The 16,050-nt window shown below is 42.1% G+C and overlaps 1 protein-coding gene across 1 annotated transcript in view; it reads right to left on the bottom strand.

Annotated features, from left to right (window-relative positions):
- Positions 1–303: 303 nt before the first annotated feature.
- The window catches only part of esf1 (ESF1, nucleolar pre-rRNA processing protein, homolog (S. cerevisiae)), a 55,297-nt gene continuing 39,550 nt past the window's right edge, over positions 304–16,050 (bottom strand). The window contains exons 12-15 of the mRNA XM_068044316.1: positions 6,829–6,919; positions 5,826–5,917; positions 4,789–4,938; positions 304–2,347 (exon numbers count right to left, since the gene is read on the bottom strand). Coding sequence (XP_067900417.1) covers positions 2,045–2,347; positions 4,789–4,938; positions 5,826–5,917; positions 6,829–6,919 — 636 coding nt within the window. The 3' untranslated portion in view covers positions 304–2,044. The remainder of the gene's footprint in view (positions 2,348–4,788; positions 4,939–5,825; positions 5,918–6,828; positions 6,920–16,050) is intronic.

Below are 16,050 nucleotides of genomic sequence, written 5' to 3'. Positions count from 1 at the left end.
ACGTGGTGGGGGCGGCCTTGGCAACACCGTGAACGGCTTCAGCTGTCTCTGCGCAGGCACTGGTGCCTTTTTTTTTTTAAAAGGGCTGCCAGCCCTGCTCAGAGAATAGAGTTGCCTTGTTCCCCCACCTCTCCACTACACTAAAAATAAATGTTTGGCCAATTCATCCCCCACCCCACCCAATACACTGAAATTGCAGAGTTGACCCATTCTCCCCACAATTGCACAAAATGCAGAGTTGACCCCTCTCCCCCACTAATTGCACAAAGTGCAGAGGTCACCCCCTCCCCACTAAAAATGCAGAGATAACCGTGTTTCCCTCCCCACACTACTATACTAAAAATGATCTGATCCCCCTTTCCCTATCTCAGTGGCACCAGCTTTCCCTGAACTGAAAAGCAGAGGCACGCGAGTGCCGCGCATCGCACTGAAGATCCAGATCCTACGGTAAGATCACGGGGAACTGGGTTTAAATGTATGCACAAAGTTAATTTCAATATTTAAAGTCGGGTCCCGTTGCTGAGCAGTGGGGACCACAGAGCCTCGCCGCTGTTGGAAAGTTCGGGCCTGGCAATCCCGGCGTCAGGCTCTGTGGTGGGCTGCTGCTGCAATCTTCTGGCCGCCCCCACCATGGAGCCTGACATTGGGAACTCAACAAAATTCAGCCCTAGAGGTTCACACACACACAGGTTGCAGAATGGGGAAAAGTAGATTGGTTGAGTTAGAGTCCATAGAATAAAGGGTTATACAGTCTGCGGCGTTTAGTGATTTGGCAGGCTTCTAGCTGAATTTGGGGGTTCTGAGGCTTTTAGTTTGAAGAAGTAGATGACTGGTTCAGTGGGTTTCTAGGAGACAGCGATGTGGATGATTTCCTCCAACGGGGTTTCTGCTTGTAGCCGAAGTATGCAAAGGTGGTTAGTCAACAGGCAGGATTTGAAGCTTTCAAGCTGGAATGGAGAGAGACAGAGACCCCTGCCCCCCAACTTGGGTCTGCACTTGTTAAGAGTCCAGAAGCTTTCCTTGCTGCTGTAAAGAAACATAAGCTTAAAACCACAGATGGGGAGGGGCTTGTCACATGACAGTCACCCAGTGATTCAAACAGAATAGCAGTGTTTCTTTTCTTGCTAAAAAGAACAGGTCATTCCCTTAAACTTCCTGGGTCTTGGTTCTTCCTGGGGATTGAGCAGACATTTCAGCTCCCTCCTCACAGGCCTTGCAATGTAGGATAGTGTGCTGGAAATTCGGTGGCCATTCTAAGCTGCTAGCAAAGTCTTTTTTTTAAATCTGTTTTTTTAGATTTCTTCAAAAATATGAATTCAAATCTCCAGTCAGTGGATTAAAGAAAATTTTCCACAAAGCAAATTGGCGTGACAATACAAAAACATTTTCATAAAATGTTAATTGTATTGTTGAAAAATTCCTGTTTCTTTAAATTTAAGTGACTACAGTTTTGGACAATGGACAAATTTTGTTCCAATTCAGCAGTATTTAATCTTGCTGTTGATTTTCTTGTAAATCTGAACATAATAAAAGATAGGACATAATAGAAACCCACATGTTCATATTTTTTCATAACATCACAAATTTTGATCTGACAGGAATTAAAAGCTTTTGTGAATTTATCGTCCGAGGTTTGATCTCCAGCTTTTTTTCCCCTACTTGCTTTCATATAGATGCTTTTCCTAATAGAAAGCACCTTTCCAGTGATGTCAAGTGATGATATGAAAGAAATACACTTGATATTAGCATGGTCAAAGCACATGTGAACGTGAGCAGTAAAAAAAGAGAACGGGTGCACAGAACTCTTTAAAGCTTTGGGTTCCAGCTGTGGGCAGAATAATTTAATTCAAATGCAACTATTCAATGATGTTAGTCCTGTAGGTGCACTGAACCTGGGAGAGAAGTATTTAAAACTCTCTCAACAACTTACTTCACTAAAATTGATTTCCAGTGATGTATATGTACGTTGTTAGACATCAAAACTCAAGTGTATTTGCAAAAATTAGAAAGAATGAATTTTCTTCCTTTTTGTACACACATTCTGTTAAACGTTTTTTTGTTTCTTTCGGGCCTGAAACTGTTCAGTTTTTGCTTTCACTGATTTTATAAGCAAAGAAAGTGAATGGTCCACAGGTTTCTTGATGCCTGTCGTCACCTTTTCTCCAGTAATCTCACTGTCCTCCCTTTTGAGCAATGCTGCCTGTTTCTGCTGCTCTCGTCTTTGCCTTGACTTTTCTTCCAGAATAGACTGTGTGGCATTAGTGTTCTTAAAACCAGGATCCGAAGGGTCCAGATTGAACAGGTGTGACGTGTATATGGCTTGAAACCTTGGGTCAGCAACATCCACCTGCAAAAAAAGTTAAATCTTTGTTCCAGCTGTCCAATTTTACAATAATGTTCAATGATTAAAATTTAGGCAACCTCTGAATCTTGCCAGTGATTTCCACAGTAACAGGACTGTGGTGTTTAGAACTTCTTTCATGCAATTTCTCCATATCAAATCATCAGAATGGGAAAGCATTTAACGTAAAGCCAATTTCCTCCTTTCCATTTTACTTTCACAGAGTCACAGCTCATTGTGCCTGCACTGACTCACTTCCATTCTCCTGCTCTTTAAATTTTTTCCGTTTTGCAAATGACTAGCCACTTCTCCATTAAAGTTATTACGGGTTCTATTTCCACCATGTTTGCTTATAAGGCATTCGATGTCTTAACAACCCACTGCATTAAAAAAATTCTCCTCACCTCTCCCTTTGTTCTTTTGGTGATGGTATTGAACTTCTGCCTTCTAATTATCAATCAATGGACTAATGGAAATTGCTTTCCAGATTTACTTAATCAAGACGGTCTTCTTCTCGATTCCCCCACTGGAGGAAATAGGTTTTCTGTATTTAGTTTAGTTTAGTTTAGAGATACAGCACTGAAACAGGCCCTTCGGCCCACCGAGTCTGTGCCGACCATCAACCACCCATTTATACTAATCCTACACTAATCCCAGATTCCTACTACATCCCCACCTGTCCCTCTATTTCCCTACCACCTACCTATACTAGGGGCAATTTATAATGGCCAATTAACCTATCAACCTGCAAGTCTTTGGCATGTGGGAGGAAACCCACGCAGACACAGGGAGAACTTGCAAACTCCACACAGGCAGTACCCAGAATTGAACCCGGGTCCCTGGAGCTGTGAGGCTGCGGTGCTAACCACTGCGCCACTGTGCCGCCCCAAACCCCAGCACACCTGTTGTATACCTCTAAGGTCTCCAGGGAGCTACAGAAGCATTTTCTTGTAGGCTATTATACAAGTCATTCTGGCTAGCGACACATCAATTAGACCACTGAAAATATATTAGGGCTGGAATTTCACGTCGGGCCGGAGGCCCTGCCCAACAGCAGAAAGTCGGTGGCAAGACTGTCTCCGCTGGGCCTGGAAGCTACGCCATGATTTTACGTGGCCCAGGCTATTAATTGGCCTCGGGCGAGCCTTCCGCACCTCCGAGGCCGGAAGTCCCGCCTCCAAGAGCTGCCAGCCAATCAGCGGGCGGGCAGCTCTTCAGTCCCAGCAGCACCACTGGGAGCGGTGGTCACTGCTGGGACAGCACCCAGCCAGGACCGTGAACCTGGACAAGGCCCTGGAATGCAGGTAAGTGTGTGGGCCTTACCCGGGACAATCGGCTGGGCGCCAGTGAGGCAAGGGAAGGTGGGGTGGCAGGGTGGGTCACTCGAGACAAAGGGAGGTATTCCAGTGGGGATAGCTTGTGCCATGGTGGGAGGGGGGGGCGGGGAACCCTCTATCAGGCACAGGGTGCCCAATCAGGAGGGCCCCACCAAAGCCCGCAAGGAGGCCTTCTGATCTACTGAACCACCCACATGCAGCTGTTAATATACCAGCAGTGGCGGGAGAAGGCCCTTAAGTGACAATTGGCCACTTAAGGGCCATAACTGGCCTGTGGAGGGTGGGCCATTTGTCACCTTCGCTGCCGCTCATAAAATTGCAGCAGGGGTGGGAAGGCGATGAAAACAGCACCACCACCTCCCCCCCCACCTCCCACTCAATATTACCCCCGCCCGACCTCCAGCCCACTCCTGTGGGGTTTGTGGGGGGAGGGGGGGAGGGGGCGTGGTGGTGGTGCATAAAATTCTGTTCTAGGACAGGCTACAGGAGAAAAGTGTGCTACCAAATTAGAAGTAAAGGTCTAAAGAATGTATTTACTTGAACTGTAATAGAATTGTCTTTGTGTAAGTAAAATTGTGGCTGTAGTGGTTTTTGTGATCATAGAGTCATTTCAATGCTTTTCATTTACCCGAAACATTTCATGGACAGTGTTGTTAATTCATGAAGCTGTAGAGGCTGACCAATGAGAGTGTAGAGTGTATGGGACAGAAACAGAAAGCGGCCAATACAGTCCCTAATTACATCAGAAATGCACCAGCAGCAAACAGGAACCACTCCCTCTGGTCTTTATCCTCCAAGCCTTAGGCTCCTCCTCAGTCCTAGCCATTTCCCCACCTACGGGCCAGGAGACCATTACCCACTCCTTAAGTGGCAACACAGCAGTTTTACGGACAAGTTTTAAAACTTCAGAGTCAGATTCAATGTGGACTATCCTGCTACTTGGTCTTGTCAATCTATTTTAACACAAACCTCAACAGCAATCCACAGCAGGATATTGATATTTGTGACAAATATGAACATGATACAAAGTAAGAGGCCTTATCTGTGGATGCATAATCGTGATCATAAAGTAATCTTAGAACACTGAAGTGTTCAATGAATAATAATTACCTGAAAATTGTCTTGTTCTAGGAGCTCCTGCTTTTTAATTAATTTCTTCTTTTTCTTCTTGCTAAGATTCTGCTGTTCCACTATTTTGTCATAATTGAAGTGTCTTCGGTCTTCCTCTTCATCGTCCATCATAAGTAAGGCCATTTTTGCCTGATAATGAAATATTTTGTGGTGTAAGTTGATTAATTATTCATATAACATTTACACATTTAATAATATGTAAACCTGCTAATTATGGCAAAAAAGTACAGATGCTTAGAAGAGGTAGAGGGCCCAGATGTATAGAATTATCCTCAAGATGATACCTCCATCCTCTATTAGATGTTAAACCATGCTATCTGTCAAACATTTACATTGCTGTAGGTCCTAACCACTGTTCAAGATCATCAAGATTCTGAAAGGTCGAGTGGAATTATTACCAGTTCCTCCTGTGAGGCACAAGAATCACCATAATCCACCCAAAGAAGGAAGAAGTCAGAAAAGTTAAAAGAAATAAAGGAAAAAGCAAAGCATAGCTTTGCTAGCATGTAAATTTAATTCCCTTCATAAATATTACATTTAATTGTTAGTTTTCAACATTTCCCTGTGGACAAACAAACAGTTTGGATAAAAATGCCATAGCTGTTCCATGGAGATTTTCGGGGGGTGGCGGGGGGGTAGGGAAGGACAGACTAGGAATTATATCTAGTACTTTTGACAATAACATGAATTCCAAAAGTGCCTCAGAGCCAAAATGAAAAACCTTTGAAGTGTGGTCACTGTTGTAATGTTGGGCAATGCGACAGCATTTACGTACAGCAAAGCCTCACAAAGAGCAATCAAATAAATGACTAAATAATCAGTTTTTCGTGGTGTTGGATGATGGATGAACGTTGACAGGGAACTGGGAAAAATCCCTAGTCTTCTTCAAAAGGCGCAATGACATCTTTGACATAAGCCTGATAGGTTTTAGCTTCTTATCCGAAAGAGAAGACATCTCATATTCATGCTAATATAAACTATGTCGTGCAAGTTTGCAACATGAAGCATTTTCTGACCTTTTCCTTTTCTAAATCTTCTTCCTCCTCTGGTGTCAGCGATTTATCCATTGACTTTTTGATCTTTTTGCTTATTTTCTTTTGCTGCAATGCTGCAAGTAAGAGAAAAAAAAAGAGATTTGTTCAGCCTCACAACTTGGGTTGAATAAACAACTTATTTTTGAAATATCTCAAAGTTATTAAGTGTGTAAACAATCACTAATAAATTTCAGAAAACAATATCCAATCTGCCTAGAGTATCATTTTTATTGTTTTGCTGTGTATAGAATGACATCATTTAGCAGCACTTCTGTGGCTGCTGAATATGAAAGTTTTCAGGTAAGAAGTATGGAATAATTATCTTATTCCACGTTTACTTTCCATCGATACCCAATACGTAGCGTAACCCAACTATGGATGTACTGGATATATTGTGTATGTTAATCTGACAATAAAAGGTGCAAGGTCAAAGCCTAAAAGCAAGAAATAATCCCAAATCACTGCTCTGCTTCAGAAAGGGACCTGTAGTCTCTTTAAACAGAATATACATACAATGTATATAATAAATTTACACACATCTAAACAGATTTTAGTACCTGTTAACATAGAAAAGATACAATTTCTTTCCTGTAGCTTCAGGTTCAGACTCTTAGCAGTTGAGAGGTTTATTTATATAAAAGATAATTTTGAATTTCTTCTACCATAGAATTTTCTGACATGTCTAAGATAAAGACTCTGTTATTAAGATATAATAAAAATTATAGTGGTCACCCTCATTTATTGCTAAACAGTAGTAATGTGTGTGCACAAACATTTAAGATGATCTATTTTCATACTTTCAAGAAGATTTGAAGAATGGACGGGGCTTACCAAAAGTACCACTAAAATTAAACGGTTTAAGATATTACTCTGAACATTATTTTGTTGCCTTTCTGTTGATTTTGGAACATATCAGTTGTAACAGGGAGTACAGGAAATTGGCTGAGAAGAGTATGATCTATAAAAGTGTATTTTTCTTGTTTACCTGATTGCCCCAGTTCATCTGTGAAGAAAGAATCATTCAAATCTACATCTGATGGAACCTCATCATCACTCAGTCCCTCTGTATTTTTAACCTACACGGAAATCAAGAGTAGAAATATAAATACAAATACAAAATTATATTCCATCAAAAATCAGTATGCCAGCAGTGGCGTATCTTGTACAATATCATGATGCTGGTCTTGTGCATTACATATAAAAGACCACTGTTCTTGCGAATAATCTCCCAAACAAAATCTGATCACCGTCCTCTTCCCATTGATGGAACAGGTCTCAAATTGGTGGGGGAGGGCCAAATCTCACAGTGCAGAAGCTTTTACAGCGGGACTGTGTATATGATGACCTGCATGGGAAAAGGAAATGGGCAGATAGCTGCGAGAGCTGTTTTTCCAGCCTACAGACGTACAATAGCAGGTCTAGTCAAACTACCTGATCTCATCACCTATTAATGCACATTTCCAAATATACAAAATGCAACCTGCATTATAGTGACAGACTTTTACATTACAAAACCTATACTAGCCCAAATATTGATTGTGCCAAAGGAATCCTAAGCATAGTTATCCACTTTAACTGGCCCACAGACTTGGTCTCTCTTCTTCTCCTCCCTCCAATATGCTGCATCCTAGAATTCGATATTATTATTTAGGATGGTTGACAAGTATCATGTGAAAGCTGTTCTGATTAGTACAAGTACCAAAAGGCTACACCTGTAAATTTTATTATTCTAACATGCTTATGATCAGCATTCAAATATTTACATTCAAATTAATAGATACTTTATTTAGCTCTACTAAAATACTCTTTACTTGATTTGTTTTATTAAAATAGAGATGTTAGGTAAGCAGATGCATAGACAGGGTGCCTGGCAGGGGTTTAGTGTGCAAGTTCTGTTGGTAGTAGCCACATGCATTTGAATCAGATCTCCTTTACAGACTACTTTAGGATGACTAGTTCACAGTGGGAAATGGATGTTTATCTTTTAGGATGAAATCCTATCTCTTTTTATCCATGTGTAATGGGTCAATGGACACGGAAATGTTGTAATCTAATTGACAAGGTGGGTGTGTGAAATGGACTACTTCATTAACACAGTTCCTCAAATAATGAAGCAGTCCATGCCTACAAGCAGCAAGACCGTGACAAAAACCAGGCTTGGACACACAAATGCCAAATGCAAATCTGCCTTTTTTTTTTCTTTCAAGCTACATTCACAGAGTACAAGTGTCAGGCAATGACCATCGCCAACAGTAAAGAGCCTAGCCACCTTCCCACTATGTTGCCATCACTGAGTCTCCCACCATCAACACTACTGACCAGAAACTGAACTGGACTTGCCACATAAATGCCATGGTTACTTGAGTAGGTCAAAGGATGGGTATTCTGGGCAGCAGGTTGTTCATCTCTCGACTCCCCAAAGCCTCTCCACCATCCACAAGGCACAAGTTAGGAGCGTGAGGCAACACTCTCCACTTGCCTGGATGGGTGACGTTTTATCAACAAAACAGGACAAAACATTCTGCTTGATTGTCACCCCAAACAGAAAACAGTAGTTCAAGATGAAGGCCCAACACCACCTTCTCAAGGGAAACTAGGGATGGACAACAAATATTGGCCCTGCTCAAAATAAATGAAAGTTTTAAAAACTGTAATACGTTCATGGTTTTTAATACAACTTAACATAAAGATTGTGATACATGCTCTTTAGACATGTAAAAAGAATGCTGGCGGGGGAATAGCTCTGCTGGATTTAACTATGTGCCTGTGATGTGATAGTTGGAATGTAGGCAGATTTCAGGTAATACCACTCAAAATAATTCCATTTATTTTATTTGTCATTTCAGCAGAAGCTCTGCACTATTCTTTTTATAAAACAGTATTAAATGAAACAGGAGAAGAACTGGGTGGTGCAATGGGTTAGACCCTGGTTTTCACCTCTGGGGTTTGAATTCAAATTTAGCGTAGACTGACGATATGAAAGTCTCAAGAGTTAACTTTTCAGGTCAATGATCTTTCGTCAGCAAGGTCACAGACCTGAAATGTTAGCTCTGTTTCTCTCTCCACAGATGCTGCCACACCTGCAGAGCATCGCCAGCATTTTCTGTTTTTATTCCAGAATCCAGTATCTGCAGTATTTTGTTTTAGTGATGTGAAAATCTCCTATGACTGCAACAGTCCTAGGTGAATTGAGTTTGGACAGTTCCGATCCAGTCCTAACAAAACTGTTCCTAATTCTCACTCAGAGGCTGTAGGATGGCTGATGTGTGAAACAGAATAAAATGTCACTGTGGTGCAGTAGGGGTGGAATTAATTTGGAATGGAATGCTGGGGCAAAGTTAAGAGGGTTCTTTATTCTGTATCAGACTGTGCTATAATCTGATCTGAGAGTACTTCATGCTGACATTGGGTGCCTGAAATGTTAAGAATTCTGTTCTCCAGTACTAAAATCCCTCACCTGGATCAGCACAATTTAAAAAAAAAATCTAGATGAAATGGACCTGTTGCTCATGATCCAGCTCTTGTGCTAGCTTTGACACAGTGACATTCAGTGCCCAGCATCTGCTTGGCATATCAGTTTCCAAGCTGGGCAGCATCACAATACACCATTCTCTGTAGCTTAACTGTATTCTCTCGGAACACATTACTTCCGTTAGATAGATGATATCAGAGTTTATCCTTTTCGGTTTACCTTGGATAGTTATATTTGGCAAGGTGATGGCAGTCAGCTTTAATATGATCCACAATGCTGTTAAAATGTATTACAAAATAAATTAAAAACTGGTTGGCTTTCAGCACTGCATAAGTATAAAAAATACAAAATTTGATCAAAATTTGAATTTGTCAATTAATCATTTTGCCAGAGATTGTCTCACAAAACAGAAGAGATATATTGTCATCTGTAAGCCAATAAATGAGAACATAAAAAATGATAAGCAGCTAGCGTTAAAAGTGTTTCCCATTGAAAATCCCTGTATGACAATTCAATTAAAAAAGATCCGTTAATCTAATCACAACAGATGAATGTTCTGCAAATTACTTAAAATTTGGTAAAATAGTTGCTCACAAATTTCACAAAAGAAATTGAGATGTTTAAATTCTGTAGTTGCTTTTGTTGATTATTAAAATTGAAATGAAACACTACAGCAATATCCCTGTCCGTGTGTCTCTGTAATTGAGATAGCCGGCAGACTATCGTCCCCATATGGATTCAATCTGGCAGTTTAGTTGTCATGATGCTTAACCTTGTTTTAACATCTGAAGCCACCAGGAAGCCAAAAATGTCAATACATAGAGATTTAAAAATCTACGTAACATTAGATGATAGCACAGATATAGCAGGCCAACATATATTATAAATATGGACAACGTAGGAGTGCTTAAACTGTGCCCAGAGTATAATTCAAACCCAACTACAGTCTGGCAAAAATCAAGAGGTTGCTCATAAAATGAACCTCTACTTTCCTTAAATTTCCACAGCAATGAAATAGAGCTGCCTTTTTGTAGAAGGTGGTGAGAAAAAGCTGAATTTCTTTTTAAATAAAATAAAAAGCTCAAGTTTCACCTCACTAAAATATATAAAAGCCAGACATGGCAGTTAACAGAATTTTAGACAGTGGACATGTCATATCTTTCTGTCCAGACACAGAGCAATTCTGACAATTACATAACACAGGTTGCAGCAAGACATAATTTAAGGAGTGTAGCGCCTGTAAGGGGAGATCACATTCTCCAACCTACCAATCATCTCTTCTTTTTCCAACTTTTAGTAAAAGCAGGTATTAAATTAAAAGACCTTAACACATCACATTTCCAAGTATGACAGAACAAGCACAAAAAAAAAATTCTCAACTGATCAGACAACCACTATCTGTTAAATTAACCATGCTGATTTGGTTGAATACAGACAGGCACGAAAAGCTACCAAATCAGTTATCAAGGAGCCACACAGAACTATTAAAATTGTTTAACTGTTTTTGAAAAGTAGCAAACAGGCAGCACCTATCACATAAAATTAATTTATTTTTTGAAACTGGTTTCAGCTGCCCTTTTATGTTCCGACCTAGCTGAATATATAGGCGATACAATGAACATGGCCAGCACTGCTGTCAATTGTAAAGACATATTCTAATTTTCTGATGGACAACAAAGGGCTTTTTCTCCCACTTACAACATTCTGATTAGAAATAAGAACCAGGGAAAAAAGAAACTCAGAACAACTAGAATCAGTTTTCCATGTCCTGCTATTATTAAAGAGGTAAGCTCTTAAAAGCTGGACCTATATAGATGTTATTCTGTTTGTACAGACAAGTCCAGGAGTGGCTGCATTGATAATGGGAGTCAGTCATGACAGTGTATTCATACCTTGGGCTGAACTTTGTGCCTGTGTTGGGGGTCCTGATACTGAGCTGGAAAGCTGGGGGTAACCACGCCTCAGCTGCTAAGGGAACGTCCCTCTCGCTGAATTTTTTGCACTCTGGCGATTAACTGCTCGGTGCCGAGGCTCCTGTACGTTTAAAAGACAGAAGCCCGCCACCAAGAGCTGCCAGCCAATCACAGGGCTGGCAGCTCTTCAGTCTCAGCAGCACCACCAAGAGCCGTGGCCACTACTGGGACTGCAGCAGGCCAGGACCAGCTAGCAAGGAGGCGGTCCCGGAATCAAGTAAGTTCGTAAGGTTCGCCAGGACCCCAGTGGGGATTGAAGGGGCTTGGGGGGGGGGGGGGGTGGGGGGCGCCCTGGCTGCTGGAGGGCCCTCCATGGGCGACAGGGTGCACGAGGCCCCCCCTGCCACCAATCCCTGAACCCACAAGGAGGCTGTCAGCTTTTACTGGGTGGCCTCCCCATGTGGAGGAAGGGCCCCCAGCAGCGCCGGCTGGAAGAGGTCCTTAATTGGCCACTTAAGGGCCTCAATTGGCCTCTGGGCTAGAAGGCCGTCCTCGACCTTCCCTGCCCCTGGTAAAATTCTGTAGCATCGGGAAAGTGACGGGCATTTGACCACCCCTCCCACCTTCCCTTGTTATTTAATGCACCCCCTACCCCGCCCCCCACCATGGACCTCCTAGCCCATCCCAGAAATGCAGATAAAATCCAGCCCCTTGCTACGCTCTTCCGACTCAGAAAAAGCATTCATAGAGAGGACGTTAAAATAAAAGCAAACGACTGCAGATGCTGGAAATCTGAAATAAAAACAAAGTGCTGGAAATACTCAGTAGATCTGGCAGCAGCTGTGGAGAGAGAAACAGAGTTAACATTTCAGGTGAAGATGAAGGGTCATCAATCTGAAACATCAACTCTACTTCTCTCTTCACAGATGTTTCCTGACATGCTGAATATTTCCAGCACTTTCTGTTTTTATTATGGAGAGGACATCCTTCTTTGTGAATGGCCTTTGCTAACACACATGTCTGCAATATAAATGGTAGGCTTCTGACTCCTTCCCAGCATCTATGCATGCTAAGAGGTACAGGGGGTTGGTGGGGAGGACCTGCTTTCCATTCTCAGTCACAGGTTTTGTTCGGTAGTCAAGGTCTGATGGAAAATTATCAACTTGAAACATGAACTGTGCTTCACCCTCCACAGATGCTGCCAGGCCCGCTAAGTATTCCCAGCATGAACTGTTTTTATTTCTGCAGGCCACATAGTTTGGACAACTCTGCGTTTGATGGGTGTAAAACCTGTGCAAAGCTTTTGAGCTATCATAAATAGGATATGGAAAAGATATTTCAATATCTTTAAAACACTGTTACTTATAATACAGGTACACCAGCTGTATAGACTGCAAATGAGTTCTTAATCAGTAAAAAAGTGTAAATAAAAGTTATTTTGACTGTAAACAAACACATAGGTAAACTGTGTAGTGAAGTGGCCTGGCAGGCAGTGGTTAGCGTACCAACACTGTTACTCGGGTTGCAGAGAAAGAGGATTGGTTGGAGCATTCTGAATAGTAACTAATGGAGATTGTTTGCAACTAAATGTGTGACTGCTCAGAATATGCTATGATTTATTTCACTGCTCTGACAAGTTATTGGAGTTTGTTTTAAAGTTAATAGCTTCCAAACTTCTCAAACTCCAGTGATTTTAATTTTAAAATTCTGCGGCCCACTGGCCAGCAAAGCCATTTCGTGCTCTATGCTTCACTCCCTTGCTTGGAATGTGACCACAATAAACATCACAACCACATTTCAGACAACACTACTACTACTTGCATTTACATAGTGCCTTTAATGTAGAAAAACATCTTATGGCACTTCACAGAGGCTACCCGTGAGGGAAGTTATCGGACTTAAGCATCTTTTTTGACAATAAAAATTAGAAAAAGTAGAAAGCTAACAACAAAGCTAAACTGCATCTGTGCATGATCAAGATTTTCAGAAGGTCTTCGATAAAGATGTCACATTAACAGACTCATGACAAAGGCCAGGGCCTGTGGGGTCAGGGGCCAGGTAGCAGAAATGGATTGAAAGATAGCTACAGGATAGAAAACTGAGGGTAGGAGTCAAGGGAGGTTTCTCAGAATGGCAGAAAGTGGGAAGTGGTGTCCCACAGGGATCTGTGTTGGGACTAAAGTTTTTTTAAAACCATAAATGATTTGGACTCAGGAATTGGGGGAGGGGGGGGCAGGGTAGAGAGGATAGTGTCAAAATTTGCAGATGATAAATTATGCCTGGGGTGGGAGTAGCTAATAATGTGGGGGACTTCACCAAAATACAGGAAGATACAAACAGGCCTGCAGAGTGGGTGGCTAGATGGCAAATGAAATTCAATATAGGGAAGTGTGAAGTGCTTCTGTTTGGTTGGAGGAATAAAGAGGCCAGGAAGGCAAGGAGGGTAGAGGAGCAGTGACCTGGAAATACAGATGCATAAGTTGCTAAATGTAGCAATGTGGGTTGATACAGCCATAAAGAAAGAGTGAAGAGTACTGGAATTAATTTCTAGAGGAACAGGACACAAAAGTAGGAAGATAAATGTTAAATTTATATAGAAATTTGGTTAGATCACTCTTGAGGTACTTTGCACAATTCTGGTTTCCAGGCGCGTATCCATTGTCTTTCGAGATAAGGAGGCCAAAGAAGGAGAAGAAGAAGAAGGTTTCCATACTACAAAAAAAAGATATTGAAGCACCAGAAAAAGTGCAGAACAGATTTACAAGGCTGTTACCAGAATTGAGAGGATGCAATTATCAGGGAAGTACAAGAAGGCTGAGGCTCTCTTTCTTTGAAAAAAAAAAGACCTAATTCAGGTTTTTAAAATTACAAAGAAGCTCAATAGGATGGACGATGAGAAACTGTTTCTACTGTGAATGAGTTCAGAACAAGGGGGAATAAATACAAGACAGCCACAAATAGATCAAGTAAAGAATTTGTTTATATAAGCAGTGAGAAACTGGGCAATGTTGTCACATGGAGTAGTTGAAGTTGATAGCTTTTCTACATTTAAAGGGTACCTGCTTTGACTAAAAGGTGGGAAAAGAGATGATTCGTAGATTGGAGAGTGTGATCTCCACATAACAGACTCTACACTCCTTAATACATGCACAAGTGAGAAGGGGATAGAGGGATCTGGGGGCTTGGTGACAGCAGGTAATTAGAGGAGGTTTGTGTAGAGTATAAACATTGGCATAAACCAGTTGGGTTAAATAGCCTGCTTCTGTGCTGTAGATTTAAAGATGCGAAGTAGTCTCATTAATCTATGTATAAGTTAACGGTTATCGATTAGATACCTTATGTGGATATGGATAAATTTTGACTGGGTATGTACGTATAAAAGGTGAATATGGACATTATTATGGTGAAGCCCACATCAGAGACGCCATCTATGAGTCAGCTTTGACCACCTACGGCAAAAGTGCGAAGAGAAATGCAGACTGGTTTCAATCTCATAATGAAGAGCTGGAACCTGTCATAGCCGCTAAGCGCATTGCACAGTTGAACTACAAGAAAGCCCCCAGTGATTTAACATCCGCAGCACTTAAAGCAGCCAGAAGCACTGCACAAAGAACAGCCAGGCGCTGCGCAAACGACTACTGGCAACACCTATGCAGTCATATTCAGCTGGCCTTAGACATCGGAAACATCAGAGGAATGTATGATGGCATTAAGAGAGCTCTTGGGCCAACCATCAAGAAGATCGCCCCCCTCAAATCTAAATCAGGGGACATAATCATTGACCAACGCAAACAAATGGACCGCTGGGTTGAGCACTACCTAGAACTGTACTCCAGGGAGAATGTTGTCACTGAGACTGCCCTCAACGCAGCCCAGCCTCTACCAGTCATGGATGAGCTGGACATACAGCCAACCAAATCGGAACTCAGTGATGCCATTGATTCTCTAGCCAGCGGAAAAGCCCCTGGGAAGGACAGCATTACCCCTGAAATAATCAAGAGTGCCAAGCCTGCTATACTCTCAGCACTACATGAACTGCTATGCCTGTGCTGGGACGAGGGAGCAGTACCCCAGGACATGCACGATGCCAATATCATCACCCTCTATAAAAACAAAGGTGACCGCGGTGACTGCAACAACTACCGTGGAATCTCCCTGCTCAGCATAGTGGGGAAAGTCTTTGCTCGAGTCGCTCCAAACAGGCTCCAGAAGCTGGCCGAGCGCGTCTACCCTGAGGCACAATGTGGCTTTCGTGCAGAGAGATCGACCGTTGACATGCTGTTCTCCCTTCGTCAGATACAGGAGAAATGCCGTGAACAACAGATGCCCCTCTACATTGCTTTCATTGATCTCACCAAAGCCTTTGACCTCGTCAGCAGATGTGGTCTCTTCAGACTACTAGAAAAGATTGGATGCCCACCAAAGCTACTAAGTATCATCACCTCATTCCATGACAATATGAAAGGCACAATTCAACATGGTGGCTCCTCATCAGAGCCCTTTCCTATCCTAAGTGGCATGAAACAGGGCTGTGTTCTCGCACCCACACTTATTGGGATTTTCTTCTCCCTGCTGCTTTCACATGCGTTCAAGTCCTCTGAAGAAGGAATTTTCCTCCACACAAGATCAGGGGGCAGGTTGTTCAACCTTGCCCATCTAAGAGCGAAGTCCAAAGTACGGAAAGTCCTCATCAGGGAACTCCCCTTTGCTGACTATGCTGCTTTAACATCTCACACTGAAGAGTGCCTGCAGAGTCTCATTGACAGGTTTGCGGCTGCCTGCAATGAATTTGGTCTAACCATCAACCTCAAGAAAACGAACA

This window comes from Heterodontus francisci, chromosome 13 (assembly GCF_036365525.1).
Source record: "Heterodontus francisci isolate sHetFra1 chromosome 13, sHetFra1.hap1, whole genome shotgun sequence".
Taxonomy (NCBI): domain Eukaryota; kingdom Metazoa; phylum Chordata; class Chondrichthyes; order Heterodontiformes; family Heterodontidae; genus Heterodontus; species Heterodontus francisci.
This window is presented reverse-complemented; position numbering and strand designations above follow the sequence as displayed.